The sequence below is a fragment of the Candoia aspera genome, chromosome 1 (assembly GCF_035149785.1).
Source record: "Candoia aspera isolate rCanAsp1 chromosome 1, rCanAsp1.hap2, whole genome shotgun sequence".
Lineage (NCBI taxonomy): Eukaryota > Metazoa > Chordata > Lepidosauria > Squamata > Boidae > Candoia > Candoia aspera.
This window is the reverse complement of record NC_086153.1, coordinates 305,184,297-305,207,405: the sequence shown is the minus strand read 5'-3', so window position 1 is coordinate 305,207,405 and position 23,109 is coordinate 305,184,297. Positions and strand designations below refer to the sequence as shown.

At 38.4% G+C, this 23,109-nt stretch overlaps 1 protein-coding gene across 4 annotated transcripts in view; it reads left to right on the top strand.

The window, feature by feature from the left end:
• The window catches only part of TTC7B (tetratricopeptide repeat domain 7B), a 124,153-nt gene that overhangs the window by 34,716 nt on the left and 66,328 nt on the right, over positions 1 to 23,109 (top strand). For all 4 annotated transcript variants that reach the window (XM_063290225.1, XM_063290224.1, XM_063290227.1 and 1 more), the window contains 3 exons: positions 10,808 to 10,886; positions 12,511 to 12,683; positions 16,176 to 16,239. In XM_063290225.1, coding sequence (XP_063146295.1) covers positions 10,808 to 10,886; positions 12,511 to 12,683; positions 16,176 to 16,239 — 316 coding nt within the window. The remainder of the gene's footprint in view (positions 1 to 10,807; positions 10,887 to 12,510; positions 12,684 to 16,175; positions 16,240 to 23,109) is intronic.

Sequence of the window (23,109 nt, the reverse complement as noted above, 5' to 3'; positions counted from 1 at the left end):
TGAAATAGAGGAGATCTCAGCAGAGAATACAAGTTTTAATTCATTATAAACATTTATATGGCCATCTACTTAACACATGACTCTGGGGAAGATGTCAATTTAAAAAATTAAGAATAAAGAAAAAAACCACAGTGTGCCCAGAGGAATTCAACAACGTCAAGATGGGCTCACTCAACAGCCTGGCCCAATTCCCAGGGAATTAGCTATTTAGGTTGAGCCAATTCCTATCAGTTTTATATTTTTAATAGTATCTTTATACTCACATGTTTTACAATTAATGAATCTGTCAGGTTCAGCTTTACTTAATATTGTGTTGTGAAATTCAGAAATTTTGCAGGAAAATCTATGGATACTTTTTTGCTTCTGTCTCTATAATACAAATTTTTGTGCACATGTTTTCCAGTTTTTACATTCAAGTATTTTTCCTAATATAATAAATTTCTTTGCATACTTTCTCCAAATATATGCATTTTACATGCATTTTTTAGTTGTAAATAGCATAGCAAAATTTAGAAGAGAGTGGATTTAGGCAAAGAATTGCATTCTGATTCTCCAGTATATTCAGGAATTGTAAACCCGATAAAGTGATAAACAAATTTGAAGGAAGGAATTTCTCATAATGGTTATCATTAATCATTTGGGATACTAAGGTAAATAAGACCTCATTATTTTTTTTCTATTTATATCTGCTTATGTTTTGGCAGTACCTATGGATAGCCTCAATCTGAAGAATTCTGGATGGTGAAAACAACCTACATTCTGTATAATTATAAGAGAAAAAGAATCACAAAATATTAGAAAGCAGATTTGCACCAATAACACTCTAGGAACCAAAGGCATTCAGGAAGGCCATTTTGAGGCCTTCCTGAGTGCAAGGAGGAAAAGGACTAATCACACCTCCAGGGGAATATGTTCCATGAAGCAGGGGCTACTGCTGAAAAGGCCTGTCTCCTGATCCAAGTTTCTTTAACCTACCACGAGTGGGAAACCCAAAGCTGGGCCTCTCTTTATGTTGAGATTGAATGGTCAGAATCATGCCTGGCAAGGTACTCTCTGATGTATCCCATTGTCAGACCATATCATATAGGACTTTATATTATGTACAAATAACCTCAGTAGAACTGCAAAGTATTTTCAAAATAATTGAATTTAGAACTCAAAAATTGGGGATGGGAAAGGTTGATCGTTATAGTCTGTCCTCGTTTAGTCACTGCAGTTTGTTCCAGTGAAATAGTTGCTGAATGAAATGGTCACTAAGTGAACCATGTGACTGCGAGAGAAAGATGCTACAAAGATCGCTGGATGCTACCGTCTCATTTAGATAAACTCTCGTGCAGCAATGCCAGTGTTACTCTCACTCTGTCATGCGTTGTTGTCAGGCACATAAATTTGGTTGGAATTTTTTTTTTATTACCTTTTATTACGGTTGTATTTGCAAATGGCAGCTAAATGAGGTAGGCGCTAAACAAGGACTTCAGAGGTTGAAACATGTATCTTGAGAGGTTAAGGAACCACTGTAATACGGATGAGAGGATAGGTGAATGAGAGTGTGGAGAGGTGGAGAGGTAGGTAGGTGGATGAGATTTTGGAGATTCCACCTTTGGAGAAGTGGAACGAGGACTATAGTCTGGAAATAATTCTCTTCAATAAACAAGAAAATCCCGTCTTGTGTTAGAATTCTACTACATGTTTTTGCAGTGGAATGCAGTTAGGTCCAGTGAAAATACGAAAGCTGTTCTACAAATTGTTAGGAATACAGGAAGCTGAGCTTATTTATATCTGAATAGTCCCATCTTGTTTAGTCTGTTCAGCCATGATTCTCCATAATCTTAGGCAAAAAACACTTTTGTCATTTCTTAGAGATATACTTCAGATCTATCGGTTTGGGTTCTTTGAGTTTCTCCCTTTATCAATCTTAACTTTGTTTGATTTTAGCATTACTTGTAGGTGTGTCTGTGTTTGTGTGTTTTAAAAATCACATATTTTTGCACATTTTTGTATACCTTTTACTGAACATTCATTTTTTACACAATTTGACCTACCAGAGTTTTTGAACATCATGTTCACTTCTGCAAACATATCTGCATTAAAGAGAGAGAGAGAATGAGAGAGAGAGAAGGTGCGCTCCCTGGGTCCTGATAAATGGCATTGCTTAACTGAAGGAACTGGAGTGCACCAACCTCGCCAGATCGAATTGGCTAGGCAATTGATTGACCAGACACCTTGATCGACCAGTCTGTCGTCAGAGAGAGTCCTGCTGTTCACAACTCGCTTTCCATTCGTCTCGAATCCTGTCTTTTCTTCTCCAGGTTCAGCCGAAGTCCTTGACTACTGGATCTTCCCATCTCTTTGGAGGTCGGCTGATAGGTCTTTTTACTTCTCTTGGATACCATTCAGCAACTGCTGTTGTCCAGTGGCCATCCAACATGTGCACGACGTGTCCTGCCCAGCATAGATTCCATTTTTGATATTTGACGATGACATCATTTATTCCACTTCATGTTCTAATCTGGCTGCTTGGGATGTGGTCTTGGAGAGAAACTTTCAGCATGGATCTTTCCATAGCCCTTACTACTCTTGAAAGCTTTTCCTCTTCTACGTTTGTTAGCGACCATATTTCACTTCCATATAGCACCGCCAATAAGACAGTCAAATTAAAAAGATTAACATGCAGTTTTCCTGTCGATCTTTTCATTCTGTAAGACTTCCTGTAAGAAGTCTTACAGAATGTATGTATGTACAGTATGTATAAGTATTTTGATTATAATAGTAAAATCTAATACAAACTAAACTTAAAGAAAGAAAAGATAATAGAAGGAGTAAAAGTGCAAGAAAAGAGAAACAGAAGAAAGAGAAAAGTAAGAATACAATAAAGAGAAAAGAAATACCTGTATATAAAGAAGTGACTTCCAAACTTTATCACAAGTATAAACATTTATTTAGTAACTCTTTACCCTCTCTAAATTACAAACATTTATCTTTTCATCCCATATCCCATCTCTTATCTATAAACAAATCCATAAAATGTCATCTTTTCAGTCCTGGAGTCAGCAGAAAGTCCATAAAGGGTTGCCAGAAGTAACAACATTTATTTATTTATTATTCAAATTTAATTACCGTCCATCTCCCCCAAAAGAGGGACTCTTGTTTTAACCTTGATCAAATAAACCAACCTTATATTCCTTCCTTTTACTTCTAATATTCTTAATCTTTAGTTCATTCAAATATTGTCGAAGGATTTGATTTCTCTTCCTTTCTTCTTTGTCCCATTGCACAGAGTTCTTCAAGGCTTTAACAAGCCTTTTTTGTAAATCCAACAAGAAAAAATTATCCAGGTCACTCTCTTGGTTTGTCATTTGTATTTCCCTTTTAAATTTTAAAATGTCAGCCAGTTTCTTTTGTAGATCCCGTGAAACATCCTTTTCTAAATCATTCTCTTGGCCTGTCAGGTGTAAATCCATTTTCAATACCATCTCATTCTTGTCAGCTAAAATTTGTTCTACAACTGTCATTTCTTCAATAACATCTTTTGGACATAGTCTATCCATAAAAGCAGACATCATTACTGACATTGTTGATATTGTGTCTACAATTTTCTGATTCCATTCTTCAAAAGTCTCCTTCAGTATTTTTATTGTTACAACATTTTGCATCATTTTACAGGCCTGTATATCTTTCCTCTACCTAAAATCTTTAGTCCCCTCTACTGCCCAGTTTTTGAAATCATGAAATTGCTTATCTTTGTTATGTCTTGTAAAAACCAAAACAGGATCTATTTTCCATGAGAAACTATTTGTTCTTTATAATTAATTCCAAAATCTTATTGTACAAGTTTCAATATTCTAATTTTATCTGGACCCTTAATCTGTTTGTAACTTTCTAAGATCAAAATATTATTTAGCTTTTTTCCTGTTAATTTCAGATTCTTTAAATTCTTCAACTTGTGATTAAATTTTTCTTTAGTTCAGAATTGAAGGCAGACTCGCCCAGTGTTTTCAAACTTCTCATTCTGAAGTCCTCTAATAGCTTAGAAGTAGTTAATAAGCAATTTCTGAAACTGATTAAAAAGTGAGGTTTGCAAAGTTAGTGTCCTTTAAAAGTCTCTGTTGTGGTTGTGAGCAAGATGGCTAATTCCGTTGTCTTCTGGGGCTTAAACCTGCAGAAAACGGCTGTCTACTCACTGTTCCTCGATCTTTGCCACAGTCATCGGCTCTGCTTTTGCAGAGCCATCTTCAGTTTGCCATGCCTCTTCCAGAAGCCCTGAATCAACTAGGCAGATACTATGGAAGATAAATGGTCCCTCAAGTAACCAGGCCCTATACCATGTAGGGCTTTGTAGGTAGTGACTAGCACCTTGAATCACACTTGGAAGCAAAGCAAGCAGAGGTGTTACATGGTCATACCAAGGCAAGCCCATCACTGCCTGTGCCACTGCATTCTGGACCAGTTGAAGCTTTTGGGTGGTCTTCAAGGGCAGCCCCACGTACAGTGTATTGCAATAGTCAAGTTGTGAGGTGACTATGACATGAGTGGCTGTCTGAAGGCCCCCCGATCTAGGAAAGGATGGAACTGGTGCACCAGGTAAAGCTGTGCAAAGGCCTTCCTGGCCACAGCTGCAGCCTGTTCATCAAGCAGGAGCTGTGAGTCCAGAAGATCTCTATATTGTGCACCATCCTCAAATGGGGAAATGCCACCCCATCCAAGGTCAGAGATGAAATATCCCCAGATCTGGGCAGCCCCAACACCCACCACCATTCAGTCTTGGTAGGTGAGTCAGAGACGATGGCTGCCTCATCACCAGTAGCAGCTGCACAAAAGGAGCTGCAGCTTCGTGTGCTCAGCCAAGGAGCGAATTTAAACGGCATTGGTACTGCATCTCAGCTGCTGGAAGCAACTTTGGCCCTGACCCCTTGCTGTTTGTTCCTTGCTCCATGTCTCTCCATGTGAATGGCTTGACATTAAGCAGAGAATAAAACAGGAATGTAAAATGCCTTCTTAGCTGCTTAATGTATTTATAGGCAAGTGTGTAAGCATCGCTTGTGGCAATGCCAGAAGTGCAATAGTTTGGGTCATGAGTATGTTTGTATAGAAACAATGCCATGTTGCTAGCTGAGAACCCAAATGCTTTGCAGGGAATGCTTTAATTTTCAGATACATACACCTCATTCCATCATGCAGTGTGATGGAATTAGGAGTAAGGATCTGAAAATTAAGTATCCAAGACCAGAGTAGGTATGTCTGATAAGGAAAAGGGAATGAATGACCTCAAGTTATGCATATGGTGAGAAACTGTTGGAGAAATGTTGACATGTAAATATTGGTAGAAACACATTGAATAGTGTCTGGCAAGGAAAGAATGTTGTTGAAAGAGGCAAAGTTGTTTATGTTTAAGAGTGTGCTTCTGCCCAGTTCGTTACATGGAAGTGAGAGTTGGATATGTTAGGGGAAACAAAGTAAATTGAATGCTCTTAGAATAGGCTACTTAGGAAGAGTGTGTGGTGACACAAGAGATTGGGTCAAGAACAGATGCTGAATGAATGTGGATTGAATATAGAAGTGAGTAATTAATATAAAAAAAGTATATTGAGGTAGTTTGATTGTATAGAGAGAATCGAGATCGAATTGCAAAATAAATTTATGAAAGAAAAGTGAATGAGTCAGGAGGAGAGAAAGAAAGAAAGACTAAGGAAGTTATAGCTGGATGGATTACTTGAGATAACGGAAAAGTGAGGCAATAAGTTTAGGACAATGTTTGAAGCATGGTATGGACCTGGATTTGCATGGATTTGCAAGGATTAAAAAGTATGGACAGGTATAATGAATGGTATTTGTGTAAGCTAGATACAGCTATATCTTTCTTTTTCTTATTGCATACCTTTAAATTTCTGGTTTTTATTTATATGTCTGCTTTTGTTTTTAGCATCCAATTCAGTATGTAAGACAGTATGTTTTTCAATATCTGAAAAAAAGCATGGATTTTTTAGACTTCAGATCTAGAATAAGGAAGGTGTGTTTAAAACAGGAAACCTAAGATTACTGAGAATATTTGTTCAAATGTGATTATTTAATATTGCTTGCACAATAATGCACAAATGGCACATATGTACTTACATAATCCTTGCTTATAGTGACAAAAACTGTATGTGGCTAGTCTAATTTATGTTTGCTAGACATAAACTCAGTGTTTTCAACCTTCAACCTTTAATTTCTTTTCTGCTTTACCATTCCTTGTTTTTTTCTTATCTCCACAATCTCTTCATATATAGTGTTGGAAGATGAAGGAAGTGAAACTTTTTAAAGTTGAAGCATTTTGCCTTGAGAATGTGATTAGTACACAATGTTGTATTAGGAATTTTTAAAATAAAGCTCTGCAAAAGCCCTATGGGAAAAAAATTAATGTGGTCCCCTGATATCACGCCAAAGTGTACTGCACTGCATTTTCTTACTCTTCTAAGAGTGCTTATTAGCTAATTTATAATGCATTTTAATCTTGCATCATTGCACAGCCTGGGTCACAGGTGTCTTAGCATAATATAAAGCGTTATTCATTATTGCTGAAATGTACTTTCTTCAGCCAAAAACAAGTGTTGGACCATTGACTTACAGACAACTGTGCATTGCTCTCCCTGAATTTTGCAACTCCACTGTTTAGAGAACTGTCTTGTTTGTGTAATCAATAGAAATCATTTTTTCACTATGGATCTTCTTATTTAGCACAAACATTTATTATAATTAGATTTATTTTCAATAATTTCAAGTAATGCTACTATGCTTAAATTACAAATACACGTTGACCGTATTTATTTTTCTCCTGCATTGTTTTCAGATAAAAGAATTGCTTTGGTACACATTTGGTTAAAGGTCAACTATACACAAGTTAACTAGCCCAACCTTTAAAAATATATCATAACAATTTATCTTAAAATACTTCATTTTCATTTTATCACTTTATCATCATATTCATCCAGATAGTGTTGATATCCAAAGTAATGACTTCAAAGATTCTGCAAGTCCATCAGAAAGCATTGTCCACTTTCTTCTTCAGTTTGGCCATTTGGACTATCTGATGGTTGATTGTAGCAATTTCAGGGGCAGGGGAGTTCCTACTTGCAGCTTGCTAGTTTTTTAGGAGTCGCAGTTCCAGAATTTCTAGCCTCCAGGCCTTTCTCTCATGACCATCTATTTGGCCACTGTGAAGAATATTCCAGCCATCTAGCATTTGTATGGATTCACTTGGAGTTAGACTCTCACTGGTTAGGACTGGTTGAAGTGATGGAGGCATGAACCTTCCTAGTAAACTGGGAAGAACCTGATCCTGTAACTCCTAACAAACATTCGTCAGTTTAGGGTCAGATATCAGTTTGGATGATACTTAGTTGCATATCTCGACCCTTGGCTGGCCAAGTAGTGCTAAAAAGATTGTCTTGCCTGGAATCTGTTGGGGTCTGGATGGGAAGGAACAAACTCAGGCCCCAACCTAGCAAGACTGAATGGCTGCAGGTGCTTGGAACTTCTCACCCTTGGTCCTGAATGAGGTGGCACTCCCCATTCAGGAACAGTGCACAATCTGGAGGACTTCCTGGACTCTCAGCTCTTACTTGAGGAGCATGTGGTAACTGTAGCCAGGAAGCTTGCACAAATCCAACATGTATGCCAGTTGTACCTGTTCCTAGACTGAGAGACCTTTCTTACAGTCATTCATGCCTTGGCTATCTGACAAATGGGCAACTGGAACATGCTGTACATGGGGATGCCCTTGAAGACCACTCAAAAGCTACAGCTGCTCCTGAATGCAACAGCACAAACAGGTCAGGCCTCACTGTGCCAACGTGACATCTTGATTTGTGACCTGCACTGATTGCCAGTAAGCTTTTGGGTGCAATTGGCCTGCTTCAGGTCCTGTCAGTTAAGCAGTGCTATCCAGTGGGGACCCAGGTGGTGGATCTTCTCTATTACAGCATCTGCTTTCTAGAAGAGCATCCTCCTGGAGATACGTTCAGCCCTCCCTCTTGCCACCTTCAAGTGAGCCTTAAACACATGGCTCTTCCTCTTGCCTTGGGTGTTCTCAGGCCTTGGGTGTCTAGCTGGCTTGGCTGGGGGTGATGTGGGAGATTTTCTTTTTCATTGTTTTCCTCAGGGCAATTGTATATTTTTATTCCATGTTATTTTTTTCTGTTTTTAATTTTGTGAAGCTGCCATTTTTGGAGTAAGGAAGCTTAGAAATTGGCTGGCTGGATAGAGGCAGTCTTCGCTTAATGACCACAATTAGGACTGGAATTGAGGTAGCTAATCGGGACCCAATTTTATGACAATTTTTGTGGCGGCCATTAAGCCAATCACATGGCCATTAAGCAAACCATGTGGTTGTTAAGCAAATTATACAATTCCCTATTGATTTTGCTTATTGGAAGCTGGGCGGGAAGGTCGAAAAAGACAGTCACATCACCATGGGATGCTACAACCGTTGTAAATGCAAGCTGGTTGCCAAGCGCCTGAATTGTGATCACATGACAATGTGGATGCTGTGATGGTCATAAGTGCAAGGTTGTAAGTCGTTTTTTCAGTGCCATCATAACTCCAGACGGTTGCTAAACGAATGCTCATTAAGAGAGGACTGCCTGTAGATAGATAGATAAAATTGGTTTAATCAGATTCCTTGCATTACACATCATATGCTTCTCTAATAAGCATGCATATGTTTAAGTTGCAATAAAATAGGGACTTCATTTGTAATCAGATAGAGACTTTACAATTAGGAGCATAATCCTTTCAAATTGTTGCATGCTATATTGGAGAAGGGTGATTACCCCTAAGAATAGGGAAGATAATTGTTCCAAGTTTTTTTCTGCAACCTGTTCTAATATAGTGTGGGAAAATCATTTAAGAAGTGTCTAGGTTACTATAGAGTCCTTGAAATCATTTTGTTGGGGACAGGGCATTAGGGAGGAACTGAATGCCTTTTTTCCTCTGCTCCTTTAGCCCTTTAGCAGGGGAGTAGAAAAAGCACAGTTACACTGTTTTTGTCAGCCTTCCCACTGTATAATTGGGGTGAAACTGACGACTGGGACAATCTTCCATTTTCTCTGAGGAAATACACTGGAAGAAGCACTTCCTGAGTTCATTTGGTCTCTGCCAGCATTGATCCTGTGATAGATACCAGTAAAGTGGCAAGAATGAGCAAAATTCTGATATGGGATGGGGCTTAGTAACATTGTGATGCTCCAAGCCCACAAAAACCTGGAGCTAGCTCTGGTGCTCTTCACTCTGCACTCATGCAAACAAAGCATGGCCACTTAACTGAAACTGCTGTCAAAGCACACTTACTTGGAAGTACCAAGTGCTGAAAACTTTCCAAAAACAATACTGATGAATAAAATGTGTTTCCTAATTAACTGAAAAGGAAAATTGTTAATATTGGCTGATTAATCAAAGAAGTCTCAATTAGAAACTTCAACAGAAAACATACCCCTTGGATAATTAGAGGATATAAAAAGGCAGATGATCACTGAGTTAAGTTTTGTTTATAGTTCTGATGCTATATGATGGCATCTCCTGAATTCTAGCATTGATAAGAGGCTAATCCTCAGTTTGAAATTAACTCCACAATAGTAAGTATGATATAGTAAAGATACTACATTACAGTAAATAAGGGATTAATATTTTTGAACCCTTGGTATTTACTGTCTGTTGTTTAAGAGAAAAATGATGAGAAAAATGCTTACTTGGGAAATAATATACACAAATAAAAACATTTCTCCATTTATGCATTATGTTGATTTTTTTGGACTTTTACAAAACAGACATTCTGTCAAGTTGGAACTAAAACATTTGAAATTTTCTTATTGCAGCTTCCCTGCCAGGTCTGTTGCTCACATCTTTTCATTCCTAATCTTCACTAATTAAAATGAGGTGAAGATGATGATGACTGTTATGTTTATTGTTATTATTTGTTATGGTACTGTTTCTCTGGCTCAGTTGAGTTTAGAAAATGGTTATTTATACGTGGATTGGGACATACATTTCTTAGGCTCATTTAATCTCTCTTCTATCCAATACTGGGAATATTATCATCATTTTTGGATGAAGGAATAGCGAGAAATTATATCTCACTGAACTTAATTAAATGGTGTAAGTCCCTTCTGCTCATCCCCTTACATCTACTGTTGAATTTTTAAAAATTCATCTCATTACAAATATAGATTCAAGGTTTATACCCTCCAGTTTTTCACTTTACTGCATTTTATGACTTTTATTTATTTTATTTCTTTATTTTCTAGTCCACCTTTATTATTTTTATAAACAACTCAAGGCAGCTCAAGATACCTAATATTCCTTCTTCCTCCTATTTTCCCCACAACAGCAACCCTGCGCGGTGAGTTGGGCTGAGAGAGAGTGACTGGCCCAAGGTTGCCCAGCCGGCTTTCATGCCTAAGATGGGCCTAGAGTTCACAGTTTCCTGGTTTCTAGCCCGTTGCCTTAACCACTAGCCCAAACTTTAACTTCATGGTTGCTTTTTTAAAAAAAAAAAATCCCCCCTCTCTCCCCCGCCACCTCTTCTTTGTTTTTTGGAGTGGGGACAATTTTCAATCATCTACATTGGCATGATGCTATGAATGGAATTCCACCCTGTATCCAGTCCATATTGTAGATTTAAAGTTGTTTCATTCTTACAAAATTGGATGAGGAGTGAAATATTTTAAATGAAGTTCAATAAATGGAAAACTGTAGTACTTATGGAATAAATAAGAAAGGATACAGTATTTAAATATTAGCTGAGAATAATTTTGAATTCTATGTACATATACAGGAATTTGACAAGAGGAGTTGGTAGATTTAGAGAGATTCTAAGAGCCGTTGAAACAAGAACTACTCAAAATCTACGCATGGTAAGTTTTATAACTGGAAAATTAGGTGCTTGAATACAGTGGAATTCAATTAAGAATAAGACTATATCGGTTTATGTTGTAGCAATGTTCATTTTAATGCAGTGATTATTGACATAGTTAGAATATTAAAATATTACAGCATAATTATTGGTTAATATCCATACTTGTTCAAAAATTAAAATAAACACAAATAATTTGGAGAAGTTGGACCAGTATCTATTGGGCTTCTAATTTTTGATAAGCACTGCACATATGAACAATTCCTGGTCCTAGTTTCAGTGGCAGTGGAAAATAGTTCCTCACTGTCTTCCCTGTGACACCATTTTATGTACTCGTACTTTGAAAACAAACTCTAGTTCATGAAACAAGCCAGGTATATTAAATTATCTACATATTACTAAAACTCTTATGTCTGTCTGAAACCTTCAGTTGGGTGAAATGGTGCAACGATTTTTGAAGCAAGGTATCTTAAATGGGCTGACTTAAAGAATATGTCCAAAATCTAGGACCCATTACTCCTATGGGACTGAAATTTGGCAAAGTTGTGGTTGCTTCAGTGCCACCACGCCTTCCAGCTACACTTCCCAGAAACCCATAGGTTGCGTGGTGCAAGGGAAGATGGGACGGGTGTATCCCCACCCTCTTTCTCGCCTCCCTCTGAACCCAATTAGCTGGCAACGGGCAAGTGGCGATTGGCTGTTTTGGAACTGAGGCTGAAATTTGAAATCTCTTAATGGTGGTGGGCAGCGAGGGAAGGATGAGGAGTGACTTGGATGTCTGCTGGTGAGGTAGGGCTGGTTGGGGGCACTGACGGTCAACGGGTGAGCCCTCTTCCTCCCTGGAAGGAGGGGGCCCTTGGGGACACTGGGATGGGAAGCGGGGGTGCAGTTTTCCTTGTGGTCCACGGCTCCCTTTGTCCCCCTCCCCCCAGCAAAGTGGCAGGCAGTTCTTTGGGTCAGCCAAGGAGGAGGAGAAGGAGTGATTTCCAATGTTCTCTGCCAGATTTCCACAAGCAAAGTCAATGGGGGAGCTGTCAGGAAGTCAGAAGTCACCCCTGCTCCCACTGCCTTTTTGGCCACCTGTGGTCATTCTGTTTCTCTTTTTAGGTAAGGAAATATCTCTGAAACGATGACCCAATGGGTCATGGGTTGTCTAGTAGTTTTTAGAAGGCAAAGTCCTTCTCTTATGTAGTAAGTATGTTACAGCATGATGTGCAAAACAGGTATTAGAATTTTGATGAATAGACTTCATCAAAATTCTACAAAATTCTTCTACAGACTAAATAGTTTTCTCTGAGTCTACTGATATTCTCTAATCTATAGATGGTGATTTTTGGTTATATGAAAATAAGAACTTGTAGAATGAGTTGATTATTTGTACATATGATTTTATATATTGCTCTTTGAAACCTTTTATGGTTCCACTGGTGAGTTTGTTCTTTAGGCTATATTTTATTCTGTATGTTATATTCTACATATACCCTATTTGTATACTGTTGCTTATTGAGTAAAGTTGTACAGTGCAGAAGGACTTAAAGCAGTAAGTTGTTTCCTGTTATACGAAAGTTACACATTCTGCTTTTGTTCATTCTAAACATGGGGTATTTCTTTTTTCTTCTTAACAGACAATAGCAAGGCAGTTAGCTGAAATTTTGCTTCGAGGCATGTGTGAACAGAGTTACTGGCACCCGCTGGATGACCCTCCTCAACAGTCACCCTTAAATGATCCACTCTGGAAAGGTGCAAACACTAAAAGTTATGCACTTAGCAGAAGACCACGGGTGTACTCAGGAGAAAAGTATGTTTTTTAAAAACTAATAAGTTGATGTGATTTGTTCCATTGAAATAAGAATACAGTGTATGGGTGCAGACCCTTAACAGTGTTACCGTGTGTGCACAGGGCAAGAGTGGAGAAAAGTAGAAATGGAAAACAGAATTAAAACATTTTCTAGGTAAAGCATGGAATGTGAATTGGTAAGGACAGATACATCTGTTCTTAAAGTATGCTACCTATAGTGGAGATGAGTATCAAAATAGCTTTGGCTGTTTAACAAAGCAGATGTATTAGCTGTGTGCTTCAGTTGTCACTGTGTTTGGGTCAGCAGTGCAGTATTCAAAGCTTCTCACTAGAATGGTCTTTTCCTTTTTCCTGGAAGCATAAAACATACTGATAATAATGTGAGGTCACCGAGTGTTACCTTTATCTTAACCATTAAGATTGGTGTTGAATATTAAAGAATTTTAACAGAGCTGGTTGCAGTAACTAAATCTGTCTAAAATCTGTGTGGCTGGATGTCTGAATACTTACTTATTTGTAAGTTATATTGCAGCAGCAAATATTAACTGGCTTGCAAGTTCAAAATGCTTCCCAAGCTGTCTATTGTGAATTTGAAACAATTGTTTTGAATTCTAAATGGGATCAAAGTTCAAAACTTAAATATTTTGTACAACTCTAAGAAAACCAGTATGGAAGAAAATCAGTCTGAATGAAGGATTTAGAATACAAACACATTGGGAAAAATAATTCTAAGCAGTTCCTGACTGTATAGATGATCAGATTTTGTTTCAGTATACTTGCTATTCACTTGCGTATGTTTTCATTAGATGGAGAATGTGGTAAATGAATTTCTTTTTCTCAAATTTCTTAATATTCTGAACTATGCATTCTCTAAAATATTAATGTGAATGTGCTGCCAGTATAGGGAACTGGTTAAGATGTCAGAGCCAGTGTGAAAGAGTGGTAAAAGTGTTCTACAAGGACTGGAGATATCTAGGTTCAAATCCACCATAACTCACAGGCCAGTCACATTCTCTCAGCCCTATCTATTTCAGAGGGGGCTTGCTGTGGCCAAAAAATTGGAGGTGGTAGTGCTAGGCATACTACCTTTTGCTCCTGGAGGAAAGGCAGGATGTAAATCTAATAAGCAAACAGTGAACTGTTGTTATTTTGTTGATTATCTCTTTTGTATGAGTTGTTACATTGGTTTCTTTTTAATAAAGTATAAAAAAAGAAGAAAATTTGTGATCTTCTAATATTCTTTCCTGCTTACATAGTTAGGGTTTTTTACATTTATGAGTCTTCTTCAACAATACAATCCACTCCTTGCTGTTGTCGTAGAAAAATGAGAAGAGGCAAGAAAAATAAAGGCAGAAATAGCTTAATCTGGTATTTCCTTAATAATAGGAGAGATTGTAATGCAGCGTCTAGAAAGGATAGCACTCCCATGTATACAACCCAAAGTATGGATCCGGTATGTAGATGACACCTTCATCATAATAAAAAAGGAACAACTGGAGGAAATACATGAAACCATCAACAACATCTTCAATGGAATAAAATTCACAAGGGAAGAAGAAAACAACAACACACTACCCTTTTTGGACATCCTCATCAGTAGAGGAAATGATGGCAAGCTAGAATCGCAAGTCTACCAGAAAGCTACCCACACTAACCAAGTGCTCCATTACCAAAGCAATTACCCAACCTCCCATAAGAGGAGCTGTATTAGAACATTATTCAGACGAACACTAATGCACTACAGCAATCCAGAACACCAGAAAAAGGAAACAGATCATCTATACAGCATCTTCCAGCAAAATGGATACCCCCTCAACTTTACCAAAAAGTGCCTGACCACTCAACCCACTACAAACCAACCAACAGAAGCTATGAAAAGGATAACACTGCCATACATCAGAAACATCTCAGAAACTGCCAACAGACTGCTACAACCACACGACATCACTGTAGCACACAAGCCAACCAAAACCCTTCAAAACATCTTAAGTAACCCAAAAGACCCAGTAGCCCAAGAAGAAAAAATAGGGAGTTATCTACAACATACAGTGTAAGGACTGTAGCAGCCACTATGTAGGATGGACAAGCAGAAGATTAGCAGAGCATATCCACGAACACCAACTAGCAGTCAGAAGGCACAATGAAAACTCCTTAATCTCACAACACATGGACAGACTCAACCATAGTTTCAGCTGGGAAACTGAGAGCATCTTAAACCAAGCCAAATCCAAAAACGCTAGAGAATTCCTGGCACTCAGACAAAGCAGCCATCAACAGACACATAGAGGTAAACAACATTTACGTACCATTTAAAAGAGACAATAGAAAAGCCAAAAGACCAGAACACCACCTCGCCAGCAATCAGCAACCAGTTATGCAAAGATTAACACCAGGATTAACACCAGATGAACCATCAAACAGCACAATGCACCCTAATCAAGGAACTATTAACTCAGCAATCAGCCAAGCAGCAAACAACAGCCCAATCAAGGAATTCCCAAGAAGAGAACAACACCTCCACCAACACAAGCTTGACAACCCATGGTATATAAACAGAGAGTAAGGCCCACTCCCTCTTCGCACTGAAGATGTTGCCTAGTCTGGCAATGAAACATCTGTAAGAAAACAAGAGGGGGTGAGAAAGAAACTCAAAATAACCCCACTTTGATTCTGTTTGGTATAAGAGGGGGCAGAGGGGAACATTCTGTTATTATGCCCTCAAACAAAAGAGTTTCAGTAGTCTTGTGAAGTCTGTTTCCTGACCTGATCTGTCTTGAAGGGCTGACAGGTAGCTCTTTATTAAGGAACTGACTTTTTACCAGCTCTTTCTCTGATCACTTAATATGATGGACACCATATAATCAGTTCAGAGCTCCTTGTTATCTATAAAGAAAACAGTTCTCAAAAACTTATCCATTGTCAGAGGACATCACATGCTGATGTCTGCCTCCCACATTGCCAATGATGCTAAAGGTCCATATTGAATGGTCTTGTGTTTCAAATATTATAAACTATGAAAAAACGTGGAGTGGTTAATTTGGTAAAGTTTAAGAGCGTTAAAAAAACAACAACAAGATACTGTTATGGAGATTGCTGGTGAAGAAGAGGGGGGCCCTCTCTTCTTCACCAGCAGTCTCCGTAACAGATATTCTGATTAGAATAAAGAAATTTATAGGGAAAATGTATTCTTCAGGCCATTGAGTAGCTATAACTGCAAATATGAAGGCAGTTACGTTAGCATTTTTTGAAATGGGAGTAGTTGTTTTAGTTGCCAAAATTTGTTTATGCTATTTGGAATTGTTACACTTGGAAGCACCTGTTTCAAAAATAGTTTTATTTCCATAATTTCATTTGCTTTTACAAAAAACAAAATTGGTTTTTCTGTATCAAGTTTGATCGATCATGAATATGCAGATGTGACACAACCGTTGTCTATTACATATAAATGAATTTTGGTTGACTTTAATATAATGAATGCTCAATTTTTAACAGCATTTTCTGTCCTCAAGAGAACACTGAAGAAGCTCTGTTGCTGCTGCTAATTAGTGAATCCATGGTAAGTGAGCCATGTTTCTTTATAAATGAGCACCATTTACATTACTTTTGTTGTATTTCACCGTTTGATACTTCATAAGTTGTAACGAGAGCAAAAGTTGAGTATGTGTCTGCATAACTGGGTTGCCATGGTGTGCAATACTTGGATCTGAAGCAGGAAAGCCACTTCTCGTATAATCCTTTCTGGGTTCATTTACTCCATGTGTTTCCTCTGCATTTCTTCTAGCCACAGAGTAGTGTTGTGTTCCTCAAAGCCTATAAATTAGTTGATTGGGTACAACTAGGAGCACAGTGTTCTTATAGCACTCTAGGGCAGCAGTGGGCAATTTGTTTCAGCTGGGGAATGCAGCACTGATTTAGTGCTATACCATTATAGCATTTCTAGCCTTTCGATTTTCTAGAAGGTTGCAGGAAGCTATTTGGTGACAGGATAAGATAACTTGAAACGAATGTCCCATTGTTGCTTTTTCGCCAATTTTTGGAGGTTTTAAAAATAAGAATGTGAACAAGGGGGACCTTTGGGAGGCAAACTACTGCATTCCCTCCATAACCACCCAAATATGAAACCTGCCAAAATTGCACCACTAACATTTGTCCATTTAACTGCTGAATGTCAGTGGTGCAGTTTCAGGAAATTGGGGAGCCACAGGTTGCTCGCTGCTGTTCTAATTGGATAGTATTTCTTGAAAACTGCTGATCAGCTTTTGGCAGGTTCAGGGTAGTGCTATTCTAGAGGGAGAAGATAAAACAGTGGGAAGCTGTTTACATGTTTGTGCATGTGTGGATGCAAGTCTATGTGTACTTATAAGCACACACATGATCACAACCAATCATCTGTATCACTTGCACGCTTCATACCTATAAAAAGCTTCACCAGCTTTGGCTTACAGGATAAATGCACGTACAATGATCTGGGTACATGTATTTATTTATTTTATTGAACACATTTATATGGCCGCCCAACTCACACACAGTGACTCTGGGTGGCTTACAAAATTAAAATCCATCCTATAAAACCCCGTCAATCCCCCCAGCTTCTCTTTCCATGACTTGAACTGTTATTCTTGTCAGAATATTGTACATAGATTATTCTAAGGTTCTACCATCTTCTTGCAGCAGGTTTTCACAAAAATACTTCCCAAACTTTTCACTTCCCTCTCACGCTATAGGCATGCTGTTTCTTATCTCTGCCCATATTCAGGTCTTTGTTTGTGCCAGGGCACCATTTGGTCCCAGTGGCAAATCATTCCTGGAATGTTAAACTATCAGAACTAGTTTGGTTGTCAAACATGATTAGCTTATATTCTCCAAAATGGAATTGGGCAGGGAGAAAAGCCAGTGATGTAGGATCCTTTTTATTTGTGTGTGTGTGTGTGTGTGTGTGTGTCCATTATGCTGCAGAGGTCTTGTTTCAAGGGGACAGTGGGGTTGGGTAAGAAAAACTTCAGCATTCCTGATGCTAAAACAAGAAAGTCAGAATTGAATGCAAAGCAGACATAGACAAGAGCACAAGTGGAATCAGAAAGGAACAAAAGAAAAACTTGATCTGTTTTGTCAAGAAAAATTTGAAAATGACACAGCCACCTGCTATTAGACTACAGTGGTATAGCAACTGCTAAGAGATATGGACTGTAATTATGAATTATAAATACCAGGCTTAAATACAGGTAGTCCTTGACTTATGACGGCAAGTGGGACTGGAATTTCTGTTGCTAAGTGATGCAGTCATAAAGTGTGACTGCATTGCTTAGCAACAGCAATCCCTGCAATTCGGGTTGCTGTCGTTAACCAAATCCCACAGTCATTAGGCGAAGCAACTTCCTGCCAACTTCCCATAACCAGAATCAGTGGGGAAACCGGCAGGAAGTTGCAAGTCCCAGGTGCGCAGGCAGATAAAGTGGCTGCTGCCAGGTGGGGGAGGGAGCAAGGGGGTGCGCAGGGGTGCGGGGGAGGCATGGCGAGGTTCAGAGAGGGTGCAAGGGGGTGCACGAAAAGCGCGGCAAGGGTTGGGGAGAGTGCGAGGGGGTGTGGAGTGGGTTGTGGAAGGTGCGCGGGGGTACACAGTGTGAGCGCAGAGGGGCTAGGGGAGAGGGCATGGGTGGGTGAGACCCCAGTGGCTTATGACATTCCCTGCCGGCTTCCCCATTGACTTTCTGGGGAAGCCAGCAGGGAAGGTTGCAAATGGCGATCCCATGATCATGGGGCACTGCAACCGGTCATAAATCTGAACAAGTTGCCAAGCGCCCAGATTGCGATCATGTGACTGTAGGGGTGCTGGGATGGCTGGAACTCCAAGGACTAGTTGTAACCACCATTTGTTCAGCGTCATCATAACTTCAAACAGTCACTGAACAAATGGTTGTAGGTCAAGAACTACCAGTATACAATCTGTGTGATGATTATATTTATAGCTATTTGCCAACTTGCCTCTTTTCTTAGGCTATTAATATTGGGAGGAGAAAATATATATGTTACTGTATTTTAAATTGGTATATATAAGAATAACTACAGTTTACCTGTAATGCATCAATTCAGTTTACATTCATGGAATATGCAGGACCTTCAAGGTCAGTGTGGAAGAGGTGTATTTAAACTTGTTAGTGCCAAGTTTTAAAAGCAACACTGGACAATACTTGTGGTACATATGCTGGTGACCTTCAGGTTTGGTGACTGTGACATGCTATACATGGGTTTAGAAATTTCCATTGGTATAGAATTGAGTAGCTAAGTTGGCTTTGGAAGAAAAAGAGACCATAATATACCAGTAATAAAAGCATTGCACTGGCTGTCAGTTTGCCAAGTGAAGTACGAATGTTCGTTAATAACTTCAGAGCTTTGTTTAAGTTACTTGAAAGATTGATTCCCACCAATTTTCTCGCTGAGATAATACAAGGTTTTTTACAGTTAGTGTGGCCTCCTTTTGTAGCAAATGAGTCAAGTCTGCACTAAAGCCACCTCAGTTCTTTGGAATTTTTTTCCCTGCTGAATTAGGAGCCTTTAGTTTTTTGGTGCCAGTTTAAAAACACCCTGAAACAAACCTTTTAAACAGTATTTTAACTGAGGATTTCAATTTATGATTTTAATTGTGGATTTAATTTCTTGCTTTAATTTTGATTTGACATTTAACTATAAATCTCCAAGAAACCATGATAGCTGGCAGTATTATAAACTTAATAAATACTTAATAAATGAATAAGTAGATTTGATGGTTCCTTACTGAACCTTGATATTCAAGCAGAAGAAAGGGTCATTTAAATCATAGTCATTCTCTTCAGGAGAAAGGTTAATATTCAAATACAGAACAGCTACTTCATCCCCTTATTTTCTGATTTTTTCAGACCTGGTGAGAATCTTTTCATTTCATCCACAGTGAATACACAGATCACAACAAATGAGAAAACAAAAGCTTGTTTTACTGCCAGTCTAGTAACTACTTAAATTGGTATTACTAAAACCATTTAATAAAGGAGTTGCTTTCTATACCCTTTTCCCATCTTAACTCCCTGTCCCAGATAAGAACATGTGCCACACTTGGCAGATTTAATACTACCTGTCTGTATGGTCCTTATAGTGAATGTACCTGTGCATGTTTTTGAATTGTCTAAATACGTAGTGTAGGAAAGAATGTCACTCTTCTTCAAACAGAATTCTATTCTTAATTTATTGGAACATGTTTTCAAGGCAGCATGAGAGTCGATTAACTCAAAAGGGTAGAATATTTGTGAGTAACTGCTGAACTGCCACTGTAAAAGTCCACACCCAATGATTGATTATCTAGCTTTTTTAACTCAAATCACTGCTTGTCCTCAGAAACTGAGGTGTCAGACAGTTATCAGAAAGTGGCAGTCTGTTGCAATTTAAAACTTACATTTTTCTCTCTATCAATTATACAGTAAAATTATTCACTAACTTACATACAAAATAATCTGGAAAAATAAGTTTAAAATAATTTATGTTGCCTAATGGTAATATCAGAGAATTAAACTGAGTGCATATGAATTATTTTACCTGGGTTCTGCCTTTAAAAACAATGAGAAGCATTTTGATTATGTTCTCTAGATTTGCTAGCATAGCTTGGTTAGAATCTTTACTGACTTTCTGGTGCTTGCCATATTTCTGTGGGAATTCCATCAGTTCCTATAGCTTTCTGATTACTGGATTGCTGATTTAACTTCATATTCTAGTACTTCATATAAGTAGGGAATATCTCCTAGTATGTCTTGGATATTGACATCTTCTTTACTGTACAGTATTTCAGTATACTCCTTCCATCTTTGATTTCCTTTGAATCACTTACTACCTGTCCATTGGCATCTTTATCATACCAATTCGATGTTGGAACCTCCTGAGTTCACAGATCTTTTGGAAGACTTTCCTTGTTTCTTGATGCCTATTTCCATCTTCAGTGTCACTACAGATGTCATTGCAATACTACTTCTTGTCTCCTCTAACACTCTCTGTAATTCTTTGTGAAGTTGCTTCCTGAGATTTTTTTCTTTCTTGGTTTTGACTTCTCGGCAATTTCCACAGTTTGTTCTGACATCCAGTTTGCTTTGTTCTGTTTCTTCATCTTTGGCAGACTCTTTTCTCATTCTTTCTTAATAATATCTTTAAGTTCATTCCACAGTTGTTCTGGTTCTCTATCAGTGAAGTTTGGGACTTCAAAGCAATTCCTGATGTTCTCCTTGAAAATGGTGGGTATATGCTCCTGATCATATTGTGGAAACTGGTTGGTTTTCTTCTTCTTTAACTTAACCTGGAACTTGCACATGAGCAGTTCATGATCTGTTCCACAGTTAGCACCTGGCCATGTTTTTGATACTATAACTGAGCTCCTCCATCTCCTTTTAGAAATAATGTAGTCAGTTTGATTTCTATGTACTCTGTCTGGGGAGGTCTACAGTATGTATAGAGTTGTCATTTTAGTTGTTTGAAGATAGTGTTAGCAATGAAGAAATCATTGGAGTGGCAGAAATTGAAAAGTCAGTTGACCTTTCTACTGTACAGAATTTCAGTATATTCCTTCCATCTTTGTTTAATCTTCCTTGATATTATGATTTGTCCACTGGCAACTTTTAGCATAGCAATTTGACATTGGAACCTCCTGCTGAGTTCAGAGATCTTTTGGAAGACTTTCCTTGTTTTTCTATGTCTCTTTCCATCTTCAGTGCCTTTACAGATACTGTAATTCTGCTTCTTGTCTCTTAACGGTTCTCAGAAATTCTTTGTTAAGTTCCTTCCTCTGTCCTTCTTGGCTTTGGTTTCTCTTCTCTTCTTGGCAATTTCTATTGTTTGTTCTGATGCCCAGTTTGCTTTCTTCTGTTTCTTAGTCTTTGGCAGTCTCTTTTCACATTCATCCTTAATAGCTTCTTTGATTTGTTGGCTTTGTTTTTCCATTTTAGCTTGACTTGGAATTTGCACATGAGTAGTTTATGATCTGTTCCACAGCCCCTGGCCACATCTCTACTGTCAGAACGGAGCTCGTCCACTTCTTGTATCAATAATATAGTCAATTTGATTTCTGTGGGCTCCATCTAGTGATGTCCATTTATATAAGGGTCATTTTGGTTGTTCAGAAAGAGCGTTAGCTATCAAGAAATCATTGGACTGACAGAAAGTGATAAGATGTTCCCTTGTTTTAATTCTGTTTCTTAGGTCATACAGTCCAACTACGTTTTCCTCCATACTATTTCTAAAGTTGGCATTCCAGCCTGCAACAAGAAGCAGCGCATCTTGCTTGCATGTTTTGTCAACCTGAGTTTGAACTTGCCCATTAAGCCCCTCAACTTTCTCTTCTTCTCCATCCATGGTTGGAGCATAAACTCATATTAAAGGGCTGTCCACACTTCATCCCTCCCAGGAACACCCCCTCCCCTGTACCACAGTAAGGCAGGATAGCAAGATTTGAGAGGGTAGAAACTGAACTTTGCTCAAAATATAAAATAAAATTACTGACATGGGACTGACTAATAGATAAAGTGGTGACATTGTCATGCTAACTGGGCTGGTTTCCCCTGGATTTCTAGGCCCAATTAAAAGGGTGAGTGTTGTCCTTATAAGCAGAGCTAAGGAAATTTTCATCTTACTTGTTCATGCTTGGAGCTTTTGTTCACCTACTGAACCACTTTCCTCTGGACAAATAAAGCTAGATTTTGGTGTAGGGAAAGAACCTATTTAGCTGCACGCTCTTCTTATGGAATACCCTCCTCAACGAGACTTGCCTGCTGATCATAATATCTTGTTCAGCGCTCTCAGATACCTTAGATTTTGTAGCTTAGTTTAAAGAGTTGTTAAATGCTCATAGTAACTTGAGATAGCAGCTTTTATGTATTTTTCCCAAATTACTGTTATGCTCTTATTACCTAATATGTTTCTGTTCTTTTAGTATGTATTATCCACTTAGAATCATTGTGCAGAAGAGAGGAACATAAGAAAATAACTAACTGAAGATTCTTATTGTAGAAAGTGGCTGTTCAGCATCTTTCAGTTTTTCAGTAGTTCTCTCACTTGAATTAATAAACATGATGCAGCAGTTCTTAAGAAATGCAATTTCATTATTGACTTCCCATTTCTGAATAAGCTTTTCCATTTCTGACAATACTAAAGAGATAATGCTTCTTTTTCCTTTAAGGTCTTTTGTGGTTATTACAGGTAGACCTTGTTTAACAAAACTAATTGGGACCAGAAACTCTGTTGTTAAGCGATGCAATCTTAAGTCGAAAAACCATATGACCGCACCGCTTACCAACAGCAGTTCCCATTGCTGTCATTAAGCGGGGACCAAATGGGTCATTAAGTGAGGACCTCACTTGACTGCAACTTCTGACTTCCTGTTGGCTTCCCCATTGACTTTGCTTGTGGGGAGCTGGCA